We start from the raw sequence: 23372 nt of genomic DNA on the forward strand, positions 1-23372 counted from the left end.
CGGACCAGGAGCCCAGAGGCCGAGGTTCTCCCTGGGCTTCACGTGAGTCAGAGCCTTCACGTGACTCTCCACGACCTCTATGGAAAACGCGACTCGAGATACGACCGAGAACACAATTCTTCACCTTCTCCTGACTGAGACCCACATCCAGACTCACACTTCATACCGCAATCCAGTACACAAATAGGCATGTATAGAAAACAAGAGTTTTACAAACAATACTTACACTTTCAGATTTTCTATTTTTTCCTTTTTAAGGAAAAAGATTTCCTTATTTTTTCCTTTTTCTCTTTTGGTAATAATACACTGGTCTCAACTCATTAAACTGATGTCATAACCCATTAACTAACTGGTGGCCCTACAGTTTGAAAACATGGCCCTGTGTTAATAGTGCCCGGTGACCCAGGAGCACAGCTCAGCATAAAATATTGGGAGTGGCAAAAACCAGATCCAACAGTATAAGCACACGAAGAGTTTCCCATGTGAATAATTCTGGAGTTCGTTAGATTGCAGAAAGTTTCTTTTTTTTTTTAACAGCTTTATTGGAGTATAATTTCTTTACAATGGTGTGTTAGTTGCTGCTGTATAACAAAGTGAATCAGCTATACACACACATATATCCCCACAGCCCCTCCCTCTTGCATCTCCCTCCCTCCCACCCTCCCTATCCCACCCCTCTAGGTGGTCACAAAGCACCGATCAGATCTCCCTGTGCTATGCGGCTGCTTCCCACTAGCTATCTATTTGACATTTGGGAGTGTATATATGTCCATGCCACTCCCTCACTGTGTCCCAGCTTACCCTTCCCACTCCCCATGTCCTCAAGTCCATTCTCTCTACGTCTGCGTCTTCGGATTGCAGACAGATTTTAAGGGAAGGACTGATGTACCCTGACTTTAGTGAGATCCCTCTTGGCATGTGTGCACAAACAGAGACAGAGCCAGTTGGCAGGTTATGAGGACAGGGCATGAAGAAGGCCCGGAGCGGGGACCCCAGCGCCCCAGGGAGGGCAAAGCCTGGGGGCCTAGGGAGGAGCTGGAGGTGCCAGGACCATGAAAGGGATGGGGGTCGGCAGGAAGACAGTTGGGGGGCTGCTGGCAGCTGGAGAGAAAGGAGGCATTTACTCACTGTATTCGACTTCTTTCTTCTTTTGAGGAAGGTGCCCCCCACACCGTGCCCTTGGAGTCAGTGGCCCCGAGAACCACTCCGCGCGAGGGGGGCAGCGCACGCGCAGCCAGGAGGGCAGGGTGGTCACCAGCCCCCACATCTCACCTGGCCCTCCCACCCCGAGGGGGCAGGGATCCCCAGTGCCCACGGTTACAGATGAGGAGAGACAAAGGGCTTCCTGGCCAAGGGAGCACACACAGTGAGAAAGACGCTGAGAAGCAACTAGAAACACAGGCTGAGAACCCAGGGGAGGCCCCACCCAGACGCGCAAACAAGGGAACTTGTGACGCAGCTGCTGAGCCCAGACGTGGGCCAGAACCTGGGGGGGAGTGAAGCGCTAGGAGAGGCTGCTAATTGAAAGACGAATAAAAGAGGAACAGAGATAAGCAGCTGGAACACCGTGGGCCAGAGGAAAAGGCGAAATCTCTGAAAACTAGACCCCGCCCCCTTCCCCTCAAGGAAGTCCTGAGCCTCCAAAGCCTAAACACTGGGCTGTGAGGGCAGCTGGTTATTCTCCCTATAATTTCACGTCTATTAATTTGTATTTAATCAGCATCCTTCTGGCTGTTAAGCATACAAAAGGGGCAGGCACAAAAACAAACCTCGGTGACATTCCCTAAAACCTGCTTTGAAATAAAGCAAAATGACCTTGGCAGTGGTCCACCAGCGCCGCCAGGGTCTTCAGTCTTATCTTGGGGTCGTACGTCCAAACCAGGAGACGCCGGAGTGTTAAGCTACTCTCAAGGCCCAAATTCACACCCTGATCATCTTCTAACTGTAGCTGAAAAACAGGAAAGACAGAATGTGTAAGTACAGGTCACCAAACAGGCCAAGCATGTCTTAATCCATGTGAAGTAGACACGGGGCAAGGATTATCCTCATAAAAATGAAACAGAAGGTCCCTCTGAGACAGTGACAGTTCCTTCAAGCTACAAAGGAGGTCTGTTTCAATGGCAGACAGGACCCTGAAAATTAGCAATGAACTGGCTCTAGGACACACTGAAACTTCACAGATATCCAATCCTTCCCAACAGGATTATCAGATTTTTATCTTTCAAAAGTAATGTACGAAGAAACTTAAAAGTTCCGTATAGTGGCATTTCCTAACACTTCAAATCCTGAAGAAATTAAAAATAAGGTATTTACCTGGGAATGTAAAACAGACAGTAAGCGGTAGTATTCTCTGAGCTCCTGGTGCAACGCAGCACAAAAGCTCTGTGGAGAAAGGACGGAGCACAATTAAAGTAGGACACGGTCACTGCACACGACGGTCACTACACCGCAACACACGGGGACCTCGCAGGACGACGCCTTGAGACAAAGTTCGGGTGTCCGCGAAACGGAAGTCTGCTTCTGCCCACAGTCCCCACGCAGGTGTACCCACCACGACATACGCATCTAATAGCACCCGGAAAGGGCTGTCCCTCAGCGTGAGCTTTGCAGGAGGGAAGTGGAGAAACAGTGCATTTTTCATAAGCTAAAGGGCATTCACTTTAGACACTGACGCTTTATTTTCAGATTACGTCCCTTCTAATTTTTTTTCATTGAAGTATAGTCGATTTACAATATTCTGTTAGTTTCAGGTGTACAGCGAAGTGATTCGGTTATCCATATATATGTATACATCTATATTCTTTTTGGGACTCTTTTCTGTTATAGCTTATTACAGGGTACTGAATATAGTTCCCGGTGCTATACAGTAGGTCCTTGTTGGTTACCTATTTTATACATACACAGTACCGTGTATCTGCTAATTCCAAACTCCTAACTTATCCCTCCCACCACCTTCCCTTTGGTAACCACGAGTATGTCCTCTGTGTCCTTGAGAAACCTGTCTGTCCTTCGCAGGTTCTGTCGCAGGCTCTCCTCCTGCAAATCCCTAGGCTTAGGCCCAGAGTTCATTCCAGAGGAACAGGAGTATGTGAAGGTCCTTCTGATACCTTTTCAGAATTTAAGATTGAAAAGGTACAAGGCAGTTTTTAATAATGTGGATGGTGCAACTCCCCTCACCAAAATGGGGGGAACTGGCATGGAGTTGCCAATTTAAAAATATCACTAGTGCAGCACGTTAGAGAACATAAAAGAAACATTAAGTGTCTATCAACAGATGACTGGATAAAGAAGATGTGGTGTGGGTGTGTGTGCGCGCGTACACACACACACACACACACACACACACGCGCGCGCGCGCAATGGAATATTACTCAGCTATAAAAAAGAATGAAATAATGCCACTTGCAGAAGCATGGATGGACCGACCTAGAGATTACCATACAAAGTGAAGTAAGTCAGCCAAAGACAAATATCATATGATACCACTTCAATGTGGAATCTAAAAATAATACAAATGAACCTATTTACAAAACAGAAACAGACTCACAGACAGAAAACAAACGTATGGTTACCAAAGGAGAAAGGGAGGGAAGGGAGGGAGGGATAAACTGGGAGTATGGGATTACAGATGCACACTACTATAGTGAAATAGAGAAACAGGAATCTACTGTATAGCACAGGCAACGATATTCAATATTTGTAACTACAATGGAAGGTAATAAAAATACATACATATGCACGTATAACCAAACCACTCTGATATACACCTGAAACACAACACTGTAAATCAACTATCCTTCAATTAAAAAAAGGTTTTTTTAATTGAGAGAATCAAGTCAAAGGGAAAATACACTAAAATATGTAAAGTGACTCATACATGGTCAGTGTTCCTAAGTATTCATTAAACATTTTTAAAAATCGCTATATTTGATTATCTTTGTCACTATCCACTATGTTTTCTCTTTTCTTGAGTTGACCATGGCTGACACAGTCCATTTTCAAACCTTCTTTATGTAAAAAGAACCCTCTTCAGAATGACTTTCTTATAAGAGTCTAAGGAGATTAAGCATTTCCCGAGGTGAATGTCACCCCAAAACCCCACGTGTCTCCGTAACAAAGAACATACCTGGCCTACAAGTCCAAATGAACGGTCCAGGCTCCTCTGGTCAGTGTATTTTCTGATTTTATTATGTAACCATCCCAACTCAGCAAGTCTGACTGTCGTATCCCTCAAAGATTTATTTAGGTTTGCCTAAAAAGTAAATATATCCAGAGTTTAAAATAAAAAAATTTTAACACTAGGATTTTAATTATTATTATTGTTTTAACCATTTGTACTTTTATAATTCTTAGGCTTCAACATAAGCAACTTAAAGATAACTAATACACCATCACTCAAGTGAAAGCAGTGAGACTCTAGGGAACAAGAAGCGTCACAGAGCAGGCAGAGAAGTAAGACACCTCTGAGCAAGTGTTAGGCCTGGGTCCCACCGCCCCAGGAGTGACTGGCCGGGGTGCCGGCGTGGCAGGGACAGTCTGTGACATCAGTGGCCTCATGACTCGGCTAAGAGTCGCAAAAGGACAGAGGGTCAACAAGAAGGACTGTGGGAAAGGCAGGTTCTGGAAGACAGAAGCAAAGATGCCAGGATACCTGGCCGTCAGGTAACTCGGGCACCACCGCCACAGGAGGAAAGGGGGCAACGCGCTGAGGATCAAACCAGGGCGCAAACCAGGGTTCCGTGGTGCAGGCTGACCCGGACTCCCGAATCTGCACGCCAGCCCTCGTGACCCTAGCGCTGCCTCACAAGCCAACCGTGCCTGCCTGGTCCTGATGCCATCTGTCTTGACTTCTGAACACTTCAGACGGGGTTTCAGTGACTGTACCTTTCCCTCCACTTTGTAACAGTTGTCAGCGTTGCTCATCTTGACATTTTTGCCGTCTATGCCCTGGAAGACGTACAGAATATCTCTGACTAGGGCTGCCTCGGCAACTTCCACAGCACCTGTAACACGGTTTTTACAAGGTGAAATAAATCGCACAACACAATTCGCTCCAGGTAATATATCTGCAACCAGAACAAAATTTAAAAACTAAATAAATGAGTTTAAGATGAGAAAGAATATGAAGTTATAAGAAAAAAGGATTTTCTGAAAATGATATGGAGATCATATAATTTCTCTTCCAAAAGTCTTTTAAAAAGACAAAGCAGTATGTGGGAGTTTAACATATGATCAAGGAGCAGCACAAATCAATCACAAAAGGATGGATAATTATTTCACACGACGTTTAGAAAACTGGCTACACAGCAAGCACGCAAACCTGGTTCCATCTCCATCACCATGACGAAAGCAGTTAACACGGCAGAAACGGATTTATGATTTCCACAAACCTTGGAACAAAAGCTAACTCAGAATTTAGGTGTTACCCAATGTCATGACAAGAGGCAAAGCCCACAGATCCAAGGTCTCAGTGGGAGGAGACACAGCGAGAGCCCAGTAGGGTCAGGCTCCCACTCCAGGCTGCAGTCAGTTGTGGCGATAATGGTCTATAAATATCGGATTGCAGCAAACCGGGCCTATCGTCACTGGGGAAGGGAGAGCAGACCCAGGAAAGCACTCAGCAAGGACCTGAGGGGTGGGCGGCTCTGGGGAGGCACAGTCAGGGTGACAGGGTGACAAAGCCAGCCTGGAGGACTGAGGCTCCTGAACCCCGTCACCAGAACGAGAAACCAGGCCAAGGCTGTGAGCGTTTAAAACAAGGGGTGCATCCCTACTCACCACCTGCATCCCCTTCTCTCCGTGGCCTCGTCACATTGCGAGAAACAGCGCTGGGGACACCTTTCGAGGTAGTGGTTTGTAAAGAAGGCTGGTTTGCAGTTAAAGTCCATGCAAGACGTGAGCTCAGCTGCTGTCGAAGACAATCTCCCACGCCTGGAGCTGGGTGAGACTGTCTGAAAGAGGAAGGGACCGTCTGTGTCTTCAAATGCCCGGCTCTTCATGGAGGACACTGAGACAGCCGAAGACACACCACCACCGCGCCCCCGTGTCCCAGCGACGACGCCCAAGGCCTCCTGGGCTCCCGCAGTGGCTCTCGGGCTCTTCCTGCCACCTCCACAGACTTCTCAACACACAAGTCACAACCTACTGGACTTTTCTTTACAAATACATAACACACACCACCCAGCTAAAACCACTTTGAGATTCACTACTGGTTTTACCCTGAAAGTTAACATCTTTCATCCAGTCAACATTCGCTGAGTTAAAAAAATCTGAAACGCTGTCCCCCTTCCGTCCTCCCTGTCCCTCAGTCTTCACAGCACTTGATACGAAAAGAAATGTCGTAATCCGCAATTAGTTTTAAAAATGCACAAACATAAAATACAAGGCAAAGGCACCTCCAAGGTCAAGACAGCTTCTAATAATTTGGAGAACGTGTCAAAGCTGCTCCCTGAAGATGCAGGAAGCTGACAGCTGATTTCTAATGACATGTTTTGACAACCGCAACAAAAATAGCGCTTCCTGGGACCGCAAAATACAGAAACGAGGATCTCAGTGGCACTACTGCTTCCAAGTGGTGAGCTCTGGTTTTAACTGGTCGAGTAAGAGAGGAAAGAAAAACCTGAAATGGCCCTGACTTTTCCCTATTTTTGACGGGGGGGAAAAGTCATCAACAACACTAAATTAAAACTATGTTTTTGAATAGTCCTAAATTTAAGAAAAAATTCTAAAAGACCACTTCAGTTCAAAGTTGTCTATACAGTTTTTTCGATATCATGACACTAATTATTTCAAATACTTATTTTAAAGGTGAAAATATGAACATCTGTTTATTCTTTTAGCCAGAATATGAGTTTAAGATGAAATTTGGGGATGTATTGTGCTGTCTTTCTAAAATACTAGACTCTATTTATTCCACACGTGTGGTACACACGTTCTGTCTTCTGATAACTTTAAAGACTCTATTTATTCCACACGTGTGGTACACACGTTCTGTCTTCTGATAACTTTAAAGACCCTATTTATTCCACACGTGTGGTACACACGTTCTGTCTTCTGATAACTTTAACAAAATCTGATTAAGTCGCACAGTGACTTATAACTGTATTGCGCTCATGTGGAAAACGTCATTTGATGGTAAATCCTTGGTCACTGTTCTCCTGGAAAAATACCCACTTTCTGACATTTTAGAGCACAGTCTACGTTAATGGGATTTCTAGGAACGTGTATGGAAAAACACGCAGGAGAGCAACGTTCCAAGTCCATTCCGGCACTGGCACTCGCTTTATTCTCAGCCATGAGCTCTGCGTGTAACCGGACGTGACAGCACGTTGATATAAAAGCACCGTAAGGTGCCACACTCCTCAGTCTGAAGATCTCAGCGCTTGAGGGCGAGACAGCTTTATCTTATGTTCCTGACATCTTAAATAACTGAGGAAGAGAACAGCACACCTATGAAGGCGACAACATGCACTGAGAGAAGTATGAGAGCCCAGCAAGAGCCTGTCGCTCAGTTCCCAGCAAGAGCCTGTCGCTCAGTTACGGCCAGAGAAGGCTCTGCACGCCGTCGCGTGAGTGGGCCCCCTGCTATAACGGGCCTGTGCCTTAACAGGCGGGAGTCGGCCCAAACCCTTCACAGTCAGCTAGGACTAAACGCGGGAAGAGCTCCCGTCTGAAAAGGAGGGAGTGCTTGGAAGGGAACATCCTAGATAAAGCACCTCAGACCCGGCGCCTAGAACATCCCTGGCACATACGAGGCTCTGGAGGTCGTTTCGGTGAAGACGAAATGCCTGATTAAAGGCCGAGCACGCCCCACTCCTACTGTGTGAGGACTCCCGCGCGCGAGCTGGGTTACCCCGGGAGGAGAGGCTGAGGCGTCGGGGTCGGGCCGCTGAGGGCGCACACGCCGATGCTGCTGACGCCGCTGCTGCCCAGGCTGCCAGAGCTCTGGGCCGGCGGGACGCTGCGGTCCTGGTAGTTCAGGGGCAGGGTCTGAGGCCTGGCGTAGTAGTAGGGCGTGGAGTGAGCGTCTCGGGGTAGCGCTTGAGCAAACAACGTGGCATAGCTAGAAACCTGAAAATAAAAGGCGGCACGAATATGGGTACGAAATTACAGAACGCTTTCCCACACCCGCAAAGATAATTTACATTCAGACTTTGGTTCTATTTTTGTAACTGGATTTTGTGCAGGCAGACCTCAGAGACATTGTGGGTTCAGTTCCAGACCACCGCAATAAAATGAGTAGTGACACAAAGCAAGTCACACGAATTTTCTGGCTTCCCAGTGCATATAAGAGTTATGTGTACACTATACTGTAGTCTATTGAGTATGCAATAGCATTTTGTCTAAAAAGCAATATACACACCTTAATTGAAAAATACCTTATTGCTTAAAAATGCTAACCATCGTCTGACAATGTAAAGTTGCCACACACCTTCAACTTGTAAAAAATGCAGTATCTGAGAAGCACAATAAAACGAGATGTGCCTGTATTTATTAAACGATAAATCAGTTATTATAGTTTTGAAATATGCCTGAACTGATAAAGTTCTGGAAAGTTTTCTGAATCTCAAAACTCCCACATGGTCTGATAACTAAACACTTTACTCAGAAACCAAGCAAACTGAAACTCAAATAATTACTCAAATATTTTCAGAAGTCTGGCATTATTATGCAATGAAAGAATGCTCATTACTCAGACTAAGGCTTTAAAGGTCAATATGACTCTTTCACCCACATTCTTCAACTCTCTAAACACTCAAATTTCTGTGGTCGAGCATCTTATTACACCAGACTCTCTGGGACTCTGGGCGGCGGCCCAATAGCTCTTCCAAACACCACACGGGTCAAAAACTGAACCCACTGACAACAAACTTTTCATGGTATAAGAGTAATTAATGTTCATCATGATATCTGAAAGCCCAAGAAAACGCTAAAAGGTCTTCTAACCCAAAGAATAATGAAGCTGTGCTAATATTAATAACTTCACAGAATAAAAATCTGAAAACTGATAGTTTATACTCTATTTAACCAGACATTGTTATATTTGAAGTAATAACATGATTCTCAAGAAACATCTTAAGGAAACACAGCACACTGACTAAAAATGCCCTTAAAAACAAAACAAAAAGAAAGAAAGAAAAAGAAATCTCTTGACCCTCGTGACTGCCCAGAAAACTATACAAAATTTTTTTGCTTTTCTCCTACTATTTTCTTAAGTATGGAAGCCAATTCCTATCAAAATTTGGTGTAACTGTCCAAGCAAAAGACACTGTGCTTTAAACAGGCATCGAGCTGTGAAAACAGAGCCTCTCACCTTGTTAGGCTGCTTGCGCGGATCTTCACTAAGGCTTAGCAAGAGGTAGAGAATTGACCATTTATTTTTCAAAACTCCCTGTTTAGAAAGAAAACAGTAAAAGAACAACTTTGTACTAGTTCCCAATTTTATCTTCCTCTCTCCTAAATTACCCTTATTTCCAAAATAGAAAAGCATTTTAAAATTCACCTGGTAACATCAAACCTAAATTTGTCGATTTTTCAGGCACTACCACAGTGCTATCCATGAGAAGGCAAGAGAACGTTCTCAAGAGGTCAAGACCCTTGGAACATTTAACCCCCTGAAATCTAACTCCAAAGTCCCAATGCGAACATTTTTTCAATTACCCTATTCCTGTCTAACGGTATTTCCTCCCTGAAATAATTCTTATAATAACCAACTTCCAAAACACAGTGATTATAAGAATAATACCATCACAAAATGTGTGAATGCTTTCCCCGCCTTAAGTCCAATTTAAGCCATAAAAAAAGAGTATTAGGAAAAAAGAAAATAATTCCGAAGTATAAGACGTAGGTCTCGGCATCATGCACTCTTGGGAAATTCAAGGTTCTGAAGCACTTAGGTGTCAGGATAACTACCCCTAGGTTTCTATGCAAGGTAATCATAATGATTTCATTAACTTCCAAACATGTATCACTCCCCCCGATTCACAACCGTTAACAGCAAGCAGCCCGCCCTCGATACGTTTTACCCCAAATTTACAGTGCATTCCACTCTATTCCTGTGTTCCTACCTTTCCTATGCATAGGCTAGAAACTATAAATACTTTATTTACAAAACAAATTATGGGACGGTTACTCACGTTGCACAAGTTCTTCATTATATGTATAAAATATTCCTAGAAAGTTTCTTTAAAGAATAAGCTCATTCCAGGTATTTAATTGATTCACACAGAATTTTTCAGAAACAGCCAACTCCCCAGCTGGGACAACAGCAAGGAAGAAAGAGGCCAGCCCTGACCGAGGCCTCAGCCCAGTGGTAAGCAGACGTTCGGGCATACACTTTGGTATCATGAACTACCCTTCCAGACACAGGAGGATCGCTCAGTGGTCCAGGCTCACAAAAGGACCCCCCGAGGAGACATGCATCTCTCAGAAACAGAGACGTGTGTCCCTGCAGCGCGGCAGGAGGGGCTCACTCTTCCCTACGCTGCCTGTTCCAGAGGAAGCCAACCAGAAGCAAGGGAGCCTAGGGGCTGCGATCCACACCCGTCAGCACCCCGGAGCCCGAAGCAGCAGAAAGGGGGAGAGAACAGAGCTGGTGGGACCACCAGAATCAACAACTCCAGCAGCACACACGTTTCAGATGATTCTAAACCACTTCAGACCCTGCTGTCTTAGACTTTGAAACTGAAAGGACCTCAATTCACACATAAAACGTTAAACGCTGCGCACACCCTGAATTCTAAATGTGGAAGCGCGTATCAGGGCCCCGTAAGCCCTAGAGGAGCATGGGAACAAGCGTTGCGCGCGCAGTTACTTTGAGCGGCACGCACCCCGGCCCACCCCTCCCGAGGCCCCGGCTCCTCTCGCACAGCCCCGCTTCCCGCCCCCGCCCCCCCCCGCCGCCCCTCCTCGTCTTCAGCTCTGCCCCGCCCGCCACGGTCCAGCTTCTAGCCCAGGACACCCTGCCCACACCTCTGCTCCCTGACTCCTGCCTGGGGTCTAAGGACACAATGGCAAACGGCAAAGGGCCCCTCGGACCTGCCCTGGTGGCCACGGGCACACTGCTGGAAGGCCCTGACGGGTGGGAGGGAGGACCAAACACCGACCACGGCTGTGGTTCCAAAGAAGCGGACGTTTCAGCAACAAGAAGGGACGGCTCCCGCCGCTCGCTAACGTCTTCCACCATGCTTCAGCCTCCAGCCCTAGGAAGCCGGCTACTATGTAAAACATCGCCGCTTTAGGAATAAGCATTTGGTGTTCCAAACTGAACTGTGGGAAACAGCCATTTAAATTAGAAACGTCTTAAATATGTTTTCACCTAATGGCCAGTGTTAACAGACATAACAGCTCTTACTGATGAAATCTCCCTTTGGGGATCTCAGGAAGGCTAATCAGCATTTCGGGAATGTGACATCTGATAAGCAGATCTTGGTAATATTCAATGCACAAGTGAAATTGTTTTTAAAAATAGAGAAAGATTAAGAAAACCAAATAATACAGCAGTTTGAAACTACCTGCCTGGAAACGACTGTACAAAAAAGGTTCCTCTTTTTCTTTGGATTTTATAATTTAATGTTAGATTATATTCATATTGAAAGGTTTTTTTTAATCATCTCTCTTGCAAGGTCATTTCTTAACTTCCTAAATATCATCAAAGATGGAAAAACATACTTAAAGCAGTGAATCCAAGTAAATCCAATTGAATTAAGGAATCAAAATGGTCAGCACATAAGGTTAGGCTTCTTTTTAGGGGCACAACAGACGAACAGAGAGGAAGACTTGAAAGAAGCACGAGTGCTACCACTGGCAGCGTCAGGCACTGCTCCGTGATGTCACCATCGTGAGACTAACCCGGGATTTTTGAGCAAAGCAGTAAACTTCTCAGGATTTCACTCTCTTCTCTGTAAGAGAAGGGAGACGGCTACCTAGCTGTCCAGCTTCCTTTATAGTCTGAGTCACAAAAATCTCCCCCTAGGATTCAGTTAGTTTACTGGAGTAAAGGCCAGCAGAGTCTTTTATAAAAATAACAGGTAACAGCAGGTTAACATTCACAGTAACAGCAGGAATTGCACCTGATGAACAATGAGATGCACCAACAAGCTAAGCCTCTGCTGTCGTGTGTAGACAAGTCAAAGCTTCTGCTGACGTGCTTCCTCCCAGGGACGTAACTAAGGCTTCGGTGACACGCTCACTGCCCAGGAAGTCTGATCGCTTTCTCACTGCAGCTTCATTCATCTTTATAAGCAATTTCACATTCAACCCAGCTAGAAGCTACTTCTAACACCAAACGTCTTTGAAAAGCAAACACTATCTAGAGTTGAAAGCCACTACCCAACACAGAGAAGGTGCCCACGTGCTCCCAGCCACACTGACTGCCTCGCCCACAGCAGAGCAGCTTTCAGACACGTGCGTGATACCTGTGAGTGAAGTTTCCTGTGGAGTTCTGAAAATAATGCAGCATCTGCTTCTCTTCTCTGTCGGGTAACTGGAAAGTCAGAAAATGAGCATGTTAATGACACACACCAAAGTTTACTCTTATGATACTATTTCACCATTCACAGTAATGGATAACTCTGACGTCTGCAACGAATCTTGAGCTTAAGAATCAAAATAACCAGGCAACGTCACTTCAACTCCATAAATTTCGTCAGGTCACTGGATCTGAGATTTGTAAAATATGGACAAAATTAGGCTGGAATCAAAGAGTTTATGTGAAAATTAGCTAAAGTAACAGAAATGATGGGATTTTTTTAGATCCTATCTATAAATAGTAACAAGCCGCCCAGTGAGGCAAAGTACCACGAGTTCAGCTAGTTAATAAAGGCCACCTGGAGGGAGGGATGGGAAGTGAAAACATCTCTGGGATCCTAACTGCAAAAGGCAATAACAGAGAAGTACCCCATTCATGACAGTGTGACTTAAAACCACACCTTCTAAGCTTTTTTGTTAATATATACGCAATGCTTCATCTTGCTTTGGTGTAAGATATAATAGTCAGTTACTGTTTCAAAATCGAAATTGAAACAGCCAAGGGGCTAATCTTCACCCAGGAATTCGTTCCATGCCTGCGTGTCCCCAGGGCTCACGGCCACAGCACATTCTCTAGAAGCCAAGGGAACCAACGAGAAGCTCACTCGCCGCTCGGCTCCATGAAGGAGGACGTGGGCCTGGGAAGAGACGCTCACCCACATCCAGCACGCTGCACGCACCGCCTGTGCACAGATGCCTCTCCGAGGAATCCCGCTACAGCCGAGAGAGAAGCACCGCCCTCAGAAGCTGGCTCACGGGAATCCACGTCTATTCACACCAGCGTAGCAGGACTGCTTTCTTACAATCTCATCAGCCAAGCTCACTTAGTTTAAATGCTCGAATTCTCCTCTAGAAAGACAATGACCGACTTGACAGCCAGTACCTTTTCACATTCATCACCTAGGAAAGGGTCCCCGCATCATGTACTGACCGTATGGCCCAGCATGTCTTGCATGGACATGCCAGAGGTCGCTTCACCCTGATCAAGCGGCACCTCCAAGTCTCCCTGTGCAGGACGGCAGTGCCCTCTTTAAAATGCACTATTACAAAACGCATTCAACAGAATGAATGCAGCTAAAAATTCAATATAATTTACTTTTACATGTTATTTCTACAGAATGGGACTAATGCTAACTCAGATATAAAAGTCACAGGACAATAAAATATAGTAAGTGATATTAATAAAAATGAACGCAGAATATTCACCCCAAAAATGATGTTTTATCTAATGGACTGCTAAATAAAGCAAAACAAGCCTGGAGTTACAATGTACCTCACTTACCAATGTGAAAAATGAAGACACCGACAGGTGTGAAATTTTGTCACACACGAGTTTTGCAATTTGTGCCAATATAAAACATACTAGCATTTTATATAAAATGGCAAGTTAGCGTTTCTGTGCTATTCTAGACGGCAGAGCTACCATAACTCAGCTAATCTAATTTACCAAAAACAATCACCAAATTTCAAAAATATTAAAATGTAAAAACTAAGTCTAAGAATGAATGAAAGATGACAGACCACTGGTGACCACTCCATGCACCACCACTGACACCTCAACCACAGCTGGGCCACATCAGGGATGGGGACTCGGGCTGGAGGCCCAGGGGCAGCCGCGGACACCGGGTGATAATGGGCAGAAGAGACGCACCGCGTCTACACAGCCAGCCTCATGTCAAGGGTACAGAGGCTACACAGAACAACAAACTGCACGCAGTTACAGCTTTCTTCTTAAAAAAGGACCCTTCAGGACCCACCCAACAACGTGGCTGCCAGTCCTGTAACTGAGGACAAACTATCTTCAGCTACTCCAAGGATGTGCAGTGCTCTCACCAGCGGGCCTGGATCTGTACCTCCATAAAGGGCATGGTCTGTTAAATGCAGTACCCAATAGTTGGGGTTCCCACTAATAATCTAAAACGTAGCAATCATCAGGGATCAAGAAGCGAGTACAATGTTCTCAGGCTCAGTTTTACAGACAAGAAAGGAAAATAGTCTCTACAGTATGCTAAATAGTCCGTCCCCCCCACCTTACACAGTACCTACATGCCAGGTCACCCCAAGATCTGAATCATCCCAGCCCTGCACTGCTCACCGAGCCTCCCCCAGACCAAGCCGCTCACACGCCAGGGCCTCAACCCTACCCCCGGCTGCCACACCACCCAGCTCGGGTACCCAGCTCTGAAACAGGACATCCACCCAGAGCCCTGGCCAAACAGTTAATAATTCAACAGCTGAGGCAGGAAACGGTGCCGTGAGGAGCTACCTCCGAGAAGGTGGCATTAACACTTGCGACAGCCCGTTTCACCTGGGCGGCTTGAAAGCCGGGCCTGCAGGGACAACGCACCTGCTTTCTTAGGTGCCAGGCTGCTGCTTAGGTGGCTGGGGCCAGGCTCTTGAGTCTGGAGAACTGTGAGGAAAGGGGACCCAGCCCCTGGGGAAGAACAGGGGACAGGGGCGGCTCTCACAGGTGGGCCCTGGTGCTCAGAGCCCCTCCCTCAGATACTGCTGGGACGCACGGTCGGGGGCTAATACGTGGAAAGCTTCCTTTTCTAAGGTAACAAACACTGTGTATGAAAGCTTTCAGGACCATCTCAGAATTAAAACATTCAACAGTAAGCTCTAAAGTACTGCGAGTTACTCACTGAGTTGTTTTAACTGCCAAGATAATACCCTCTGTTATCTGGTCAAAGGGTGCATAAGATTAAATACTTATCTTATCACAAGATAAGCAGCAAGTTATATGAAGTGCTTTTATCTTTCTCACGTTCTTAACCCAGGTTATGTTGTTATAATAGTATTTAAAACAACCCCCTTCCACCATGTTCTTGTCCTTATTTTTAATATATATTTTTATATATTTGTAATAGTACCTACAATTAAAATGTGCTTGGGAGCTACATATACACATACAAAGAGATACATATATATATAAAGAGATACACGAGTATATACCTCTGTGTGTGAGTGTGTGTGTGTATAAACTTAAGCTCTGACAAGTTTAAGAATGCAACACATGATAACACTTAAGAAGAATACGTACGTTCTTTCTTGATTTTTTCAGCTACTAGAAATTCATCTCTTTCAACAGTTGGGGCAAAGTTGCTGCCAATAACTCGCACGGCATACTGGAACTGCTGGGCCACGTCGGCTGAAAGGCAAATAAAAGGATGCAAGTTACCACCATCACGTTACGTTGTGATCCCCTGAAGCTCCAGTTCAACACAGCGCACTGGGCATGTGCATCTACCGTCCACCTTCCCCAGGGCTTAACTGAGAGGACGGAAGAGCCACAGAGAGGCAGAATGAATGACTAAATGAGCAGAATGACAGTTTTACAGACAAAGTGAGGGAGACAGCAACACAAAGTCTGACAACTCCTAGGAGACAGAAAACAGACTGGACTGATAAACATAAAAAAAGGAGCAGGAAAAGCACCAGCCCAAACCATGGCACCTGCTCAGCAGAGCCTACGAGGAGCCAGGGCTCACGTGCACACATGCACCAGGACTGGCCGCGAGCAACCAAAACGGGCAATAATGTATGAACCATGTGTGCACTTCCAGGTAAAGAGGGTGGCTTAAACACAGACACGTGCCTCCACGCCCTTCAAAAACCCCATGAAACTGAGAAAGGGGGATCTTGTTTTTTCTAAGGCATAAACCTACAAGAGCAAAGAAAACAAGGCAGATCAGTAAACCCTGCTGACTCGACTTCTAAAAGTGGATCCCACTATGATCACTCCATAGCCACTAGCCCATCTCAACAAGTCTCCTGAGTAGCTGGTGACCTACTCCTCCTTTTGCCCCTGGAGTGAATTACCCACACGCAGTCAGGCTGATCCCGAGGAAGGCTACAACACTGGGCCCCTTGCCACCTGCCACCTCTCCTGGCCCAGCTCACGACACACCAGCCATGCTCTGCGGTCCTGCCCTTCCTTGAGGACGCCTCACTCACGTCCAGCTGAGAACCCTGACACACCCTCCCCCACCTAGCTCCTCAGACCGCCTTCCCACCTCCAGCACACGTACACACGCACACATGTACACACACACACGCACGTGCGGAGTCTTCCTTAAACACCACTGCACCACAACACAGAAGGTGAGTGTATACATGGGGGAAAGGAGCAAACAGAAGTAACTCACACTGTTTCTGTGGAGTCACAGGATTAGAGGGGAGACCTTCTTCCTCACGTTTTCCCACTTTAAAAATTTTCTACACCAAGTATACATTAATTTTATAAATATTAAGTGTCACTGAACATCACTTATTTAAAAGGAGTGTTTGTATAACTATTTTAGTTAAAAATTATTTTTAGATTACCATGATCCTGAGTTCTACAAACAACAGTTCATTAACAACATACTTGAGGACATTACAGAAAAATCCCCACTCTGAAAGTTTCATAAACTTTTGAATTTTCTCCCACCCAAAATTCAAACCTCCTCAGTACCAGACACCCTCCTCTTCCTTGTCTTCACATCTTCTCCACGCCTCTGTACGTCTACCACATCCCTCCCGCCTCTGCAGCCACACTGCAGTTTCCCTATCTGCCTGCCAGCCAAGTTTCCAGTCTATCTTTCTTGTTGATGACAGAGTATTTGAAAAACCCATCCGCTATTTCTTAAACCGAATCCACCTATCTTGTGCTTCAAAGGTGGACGCACAGAATCCAGACGGTGAAGGAAGTCAGCAGAGGCAGTTATTCTCTCTTTAATAGTGACTATCATCAAAGATTACAATGCACAGTGTCAAACAATGCCAACGACAAACTTCTCCTTTAACACCCCCAAAACAGCATTCAATTTTTAAAGTATACGCAAACTCAATCAGTAGTTCAATGAATAATTGCAAAGCACCTACTACGTGCCAAACAGTACAGGCCCTAAGAATAGAATAGACAAGAAATAGTGGCTAACAAGGCAGCCTTTGTGAGAATACAAAAAATGAGGCCAATAATACACAAGGTAATCAGACTGTGACAAGAGCTACTAAGAAATAGGACATTACGACGGCAAATAACAGGCAAGACTTCGTGACACAGGCTGGCTACGCAAGGCCCCTCCGAGGAAGCGACCTTTAAGACAGGCAGGAGCCTGCCAGGTGAAAAGCCAGAGACCCAGGTGGAAAGGACACAGTAGTGGGATTCAGGGCTACTCAGGACACTGTTCCTCAAGGAGGCCAATGACTGGATTCTAAAATCCAAATCATCAAAGCCAAACGCACTCCATCAAGAGTCCCAGACAAGGAGGCCCACACAGCAGCTCTGTGATGACCTGGCTTAACCCAAGACTAAAAATAAGAGTATTCAAATTTTGGACCACAGAGTACCGGAGCACTCTCGCCTCCAATCTGCTCTGGGTATGTGCCAGGGGTGGGCGGTTTTCAGGAGCGGGGAAGGGGAGGTACACCCCCCGCCAAGCCTCCCACGGCATTTCTGTGAGAAGCAATGGCACCAGTGAATTCAACTATATGCTGCCTGACGAGTGCCAGAGAGCCGCTGCAGTGCTGCTGACACACACACTTCCAGCCAAGCAGGTGAGAGGCCACCCCACAGGCAGGGCCACGGCTTTCCCGCCTCTACTCAGCGGCAGGAGCAGGAATGAGTGAGTTCAAGACAAGACGCTCCAGAATCAGAGGCCTGGGCTCCCGGCGTGGCCCTGCCCGCCGCAGCCGGAGGACAGAGGGCCGGTACTTCACCTCTCCAGGTCTCAGGGACCTCGGCTCTAAAACGAGGCCACTAGGAACCACTGCCACCTCCCAGAGGGCGCGCAGAGCATCTGGCACACAGCGAGGACTCAACAAACGTTAGCTACCTTTCTTATTATTAACCTGAAAATGTCATTTAAATGTACATTTTGTCTAGCACAGCCATCAAAACTACAACTCAACACAGCACCCTTAGTTTTTAACTTTAAGCAAGATAATGGGGTCTTCATCCTGTAGGTTACAGACAGGCAACAAAATCAGCCTTCAATAGAAATGACCCTCTGGCTGCAGGGTGGGAGAGAAACTGGGAGGAGGTGCAAAGCCAGGGCCGCGACACCGTGGGACCACAGGATCTCAATCCGACACGCGAAGGCCCAGAGAGCACGCAGGTGTGGGCCCAGGAGGTTTCAGATGGAAGACAGCTGCCTCTGCATCCTGAAAGGGTTATTATCCACACGTTCAGGTAAAAGACAACCACTGAACTTCAAGGTGCACAAAAATAAGCGAGTCCCCAGGAATTACAAAAACTCTACAGTCGTGTGCTTCCCAGAGATTCAGAAAGTGACGGAGGACAAACTGTCCAAGCCGTAAGTTCCTGCCTTCCTGCACCTCTTCTACCTGTGGGCTTGTGCGCACGTGACATTGCTTTCGTAAAGGACAGGCCAACAGGTCAGTAACCTGAACCAGCAATCCCCACCCCAGACACAGGTCGGAATGACTGTGTTCCAGACGCCAAGCTCCAACACACACCGCCAGGACCAGTATCTCTGGAGATGGGGCCCACAATATTAGTTGTGAATAAGTGCCACATTTAGAGAATTCAAAGTGAAAAGACGTAACACTGCATACAGTAAAGTCTTCCCCCTCCACTACTGTCTGGCCACCAGCTCCTCTCCCGAAAGCAGCCAGTGTTACCAGGTTCTCGTGAGATCACAGATGACTCTGATCACAGTGCTGGTTGAAAAGCAACGCTCTAAACAAAACCAAAATAAAAACCATTGCTCTAGCTTGTGGTTCTCAAACTTTTTGGTCTCAAGGCCCCTTTACACTTTTAAGATTGAGGACCCCTAAAAGTCTTTTATTTATGTGGGTTACATCAATCTATACTTACTGTATTAGAAACATAAACCATGATCATTTTTAAATACTAATTCATTTTAAAATAGCAATAATAAACCCATTAAGTACAATTTTCAAATGAAGCCTAAACCTTTAAAATTTCAATATACACATTAATAAACATTTAGAGTACATTTTAACATACACATAATAAGGGTTTTTTCCCCACATAATATGTTTTGATGTATATTTAATACACATTGATTTTCCCAAGGTAAAGACTACACTTTGTTTGGAACTTCATCAAGAACTCTTCACAATTTTCAAAAATCATAAACCCCACAGCAACACCACTTGTGGTCCACAAACCAAGACGACATCCTTTCCCTGCCTGCACCATGGCTCACGCTGCCCTCACATGGCCGTTCCCAGTCAGGGCCATCGTCTGACCTCAGTTTGTGGGCTACTGTAGTCCTGCCTAAGCGTTTGTGCCAAAACACTTACCTAACAAAAACTCCTGTATTTCTTCTTAATCTCTAGTTTGAAAGAGGATTACAAGTATGAAAAGGAATGTGGCCTCTGGCAGAGCTGAAACACTATAACATCAAGTACATTGTTTCCAAAGACAGAAATAATGACTATCCAGAGATATAATAAGGAGTAAAATGTTCTCCAGGAGAGGCTCAAGGATGTGGAGAGAGAATTCTCCTCTCACTGACTGGCACTGTGTGTTTCAAACAAATTCACAAGTGTTATAAGCTGGAAAAGGGGGGAAATAATGGTTATACTAACTTCATAAAAGTGTCAAGCATCATTATAGCTAGGTGCTTTGCTTCTGAAGGTCCCTTGAAGCTAACTACAAATGAAAAAAAAAACTTTATGAAAAACTGATTCATATGAAATTCACATTAAAAGTAACAAGTGTCTATTATGCCTCAATTTCACAGTATTAAAAAAGCAGTATTATAAAAGCATAAGGCCAATTGTTTGTAAGCTCACTAGAAAATGTAGTTAATCAAACGTTCTGCTAAGTTAACAGATAAAATACCCACCAATGAAAAGAAAAATTTTTTTAAATCTCAAACACTGTAAAGGCAGCAATAACATTGCTCCTTTGTTCACTAAGGAAGAATAAATTAAAACAGACCAAGGCAAGCTATTAAAGACATATATTCTTCAGTAAGTAGTAGCATAATTTGGAATTACGAAAACAACTGTTTGGCAATCCTAGCTGTCCAGAACAGAATAAAGAGAGCATTGTTTTAGTGGACTTTATGATATATTTTACTCTGAGAGGACCCCTCAGGATCTCACAGACAGCTTATTTACTTTTTTTTTCCTTCCAGTTTTATTGAGATATGACTGACATGCATCACCGTATAAGTTTAAGGTGTACGGGAGCCAATTTACTCTTAATTTAGACACAATTCTACACGGTGCAGAACTTTCTGAAAAGTTTTTCAACCTCCTGGAATGGGTGAAACTAAGTCAATCAAAAGGAGCCTCAAATGTTAAAAAAAAAATTTGAGAAACATGATGACACCTAGCAATGAATGAATGGTCTTCAAAGTCTAGTTGTGACAATGGAAACGGATGAATGTGTGGTTTATCCCCAGAGGAAAACTGAGGGCCCACGGGTGTAACGCAAACCCTGACTTTAACATGAGTGAATCATGACCAACATCAGTTCCCTGGTGTCTCCTATGATCAGGAACATCTAATCAGAAAGGCAACTCAGACACACACAGAAGAGCTGGAGATAAAACCAGAAAACAGCCAGGCGCCGCCCTCCTCAAGACCTTGGCACAGGTGTTCCAGGGCCCCTCCCTCTCTCCACCCAGGTCTCTGTTTAGGTATCCTCAGCTTTCCCTCAATATACCTTTACCCTGGGCTTCCCTGGTGGCACAGTGGTTAAGAATCCGCCTGCCAATGCAGGGGACACGGGTTTGATCCCTGGTCCAGGAAGATCCCACATGCCATGGATCAACTAAGCCCATGCGCCACAACTACTAAGCCTGTGTTCTAGAGCCCATGAGCCACAACTACTGAGCCCACTGAAGCCCGTGAGCCACAACTACTGAGCTTGCACTCTAGAGCCCGTGAGCCACAACTACTGAGCCTGCGTGCTGCAACTACTGAAGCCCATGTGCCACAACTACTGAAGCCCGTGCTCTGCAACAAGAGAAGCCACTGCAATGAGAAGCACGTGCACCGTAACAAAGAGTAGCCCCGCTTGCAGGAATGAAGACCCAACGCAGCCAAAAATAAATTAATTTTTAAAAAAAGATTAAATCTAGTCTAATAACTTGTAAATTAAAAAAAAATCCCTTTACCCTACTTTATTTTTCATCACAGCACCACTAAACAACATTATAAGTTTACTGATTTTTTTTTAATAAGGAACGTTTCTTCCACTCTAACGATGAGAGAAAACCTTCTTGTTTTTAATTTTTATTTATTTAACTTTTTGGCTGCGCCACATGGTATGTGGGATCTTAGTTTCCCCGACCAGGGATCAAACCTGCGCCCCTGCATTGGAAGCATGAGTCTTAACCACTGCACCGCCAGGGAAGCCCCTAAGTTTACTGATTTTATCACATATCCTCCACTAGAATGTAGGATCTATGAGAGGAATTACCTGTCTCTCTACCTCTGCATCACCAGCGCCTAGCACAGTGCCTGGAGGTGGGGGGAGCCCAAAGATTTCTTAGATGAACAAAGAGAAAGAGTGAAACTTCAAAAACTGGAGCAAGAACCGTGTAAAGTCAGTGTCATTTAGCAGACTGACCAAATAAAATTCATCTTTTTGCTCCTAAGACCATCAAATAAATTATGTACGCTAATCATGAAAGGTCAAAATGTAGTCTCAATTCTTTAATTTTGTTTTAAGTCTCCCTGCAAAAACTGCACACTTTCTTTCCCACATTATGGTGCTCAAGGAGTAAGTAACCCAGTTGCTTCAATTACCCAAAAGATCCCTTCGTAGTGCATCCCCTCTTGCCCCCTCCCTCCCGCCAAAACAAACATCGAGAGACGACAAACTGTGCCGTGTTCTACGGTTCCAGAACTACACAATGGCTTGACCTACTGCACGGGACTGGTCTGGTAGCAGGACTCGCCATGTGAACCCTGCAGAAATGGTTTTACATCAAAAGCAACCAACCCTCAGCCCTTCGTCGAAGGAAAACGTGGCAGGTAACCGTCATAGGCACCTTTGCATGATCCTCAAATCCGCTCCTTTGCTAACGTTAAGGGGAAACTGTGTGGCTCCACCACCCGGACGCCCTCCGCGGCGTCGCCCCCGCGCAGTCACGGGCGTGTGACCCGGGCCAGCCCGCCGCACTCTCCATCCGGATAAGCACGGGAGCGCCCGCCGGGCCTTGCGGCCGGAGGAGGCGGACGCGCGGCGGCTGACCGTCCTCCAGGCTGCACCCCGGCACCGCGCCGGACAGCGGTGACTCAGCCGCCCCGGGACCGGCCTCCTTCCCCCGCCCAGGGGGCTGCAGCGCCCGCAGGCCCGCCAGCCCCGACCCCGCCAGCCCCGGGGACGCCTCCCAGCCGCCCGGCCAGCCCCGCTACCTTCACTCCTGCCCAGGATCCGGCAGCACAGGTTCTGCAGCAGGACGTTCGGCGACTTCTGGTCCGGGGTCGCCATCCTAGCCCGGGGCTGCCCGCGGGGGCCCCGCGAAGCCCCGGCGCTCGCCCGCCCCGCCCCGAGCCTGGCGTGCTCCGGAGGCCCGGCCGCCCGCGTCCGCCCCGCGTCACGCGGGCTCCCGGGTCCCCCACAGGCTAAGGGCTCGCGGACAGCGCCGGCAAGAAGGGCGCCATTTTGGCGGAACCCGCCGAAACGCGGGCCCCTCCCACAATGCCCCGCTTCTTCCGGGCGCTCGGGGCCGCAGGTGCGCCTGCCTAAGGGTTCCTCCCGACAACTGCGGCCCAGCCAGGAAACTTCCGGAACCAGGCGCCCCAGCCGCTGGTGCTCGGGGTGCTCAGACCCACAAACGTCCCCAGGTGTCCTCGAGGGTCAGGACGGCACCGACCCCCAGACGTCCTCAGCAGAGGTTCAGGACGGC

General features: G+C 46.5%; 1 protein-coding gene across 5 annotated transcripts in view; it reads right to left on the minus strand.

Moving 5' to 3' along the window:
* Window positions 1-23146, minus strand: part of TUBGCP3 (tubulin gamma complex component 3) — a 60947-nt gene extending 37801 nt beyond the window's left edge. For 2 of the 5 annotated variants that reach the window (XM_033843889.2, XM_033843888.2), the window contains exons 1-10: window positions 22879-23145; window positions 15572-15679; window positions 12417-12484; window positions 9314-9391; window positions 7853-8070; window positions 5779-5951; window positions 4885-5003; window positions 4127-4252; window positions 2314-2382; window positions 1816-1948 (exon numbers count right to left, since the gene is read on the minus strand). In XM_033843889.2, coding sequence (XP_033699780.1) covers window positions 1816-1948; window positions 2314-2382; window positions 4127-4252; window positions 4885-5003; window positions 5779-5951; window positions 7853-8070; window positions 9314-9391; window positions 12417-12484; window positions 15572-15679; window positions 22879-22954 — 1168 coding nt within the window. In that variant the 5' untranslated portion in view covers window positions 22955-23145. Of the gene's footprint in view, window positions 1-1815; window positions 1949-2313; window positions 2383-4126; window positions 4253-4884; window positions 5004-5778; window positions 5952-7852; window positions 8071-9313; window positions 9392-12416; window positions 12485-15571; window positions 15683-22878 lie in introns of those variants that run through there. The other 3 variants (XM_073795422.1, XM_033843890.2, XM_033843891.2) reach the window with 3 other exon arrangements.
* Window positions 23147-23372: the final 226 nt, after the last annotated feature.

This window comes from Tursiops truncatus, chromosome 18 (assembly GCF_011762595.2).
Source record: "Tursiops truncatus isolate mTurTru1 chromosome 18, mTurTru1.mat.Y, whole genome shotgun sequence".
NCBI classification, from domain to species: domain Eukaryota; kingdom Metazoa; phylum Chordata; class Mammalia; order Artiodactyla; family Delphinidae; genus Tursiops; species Tursiops truncatus.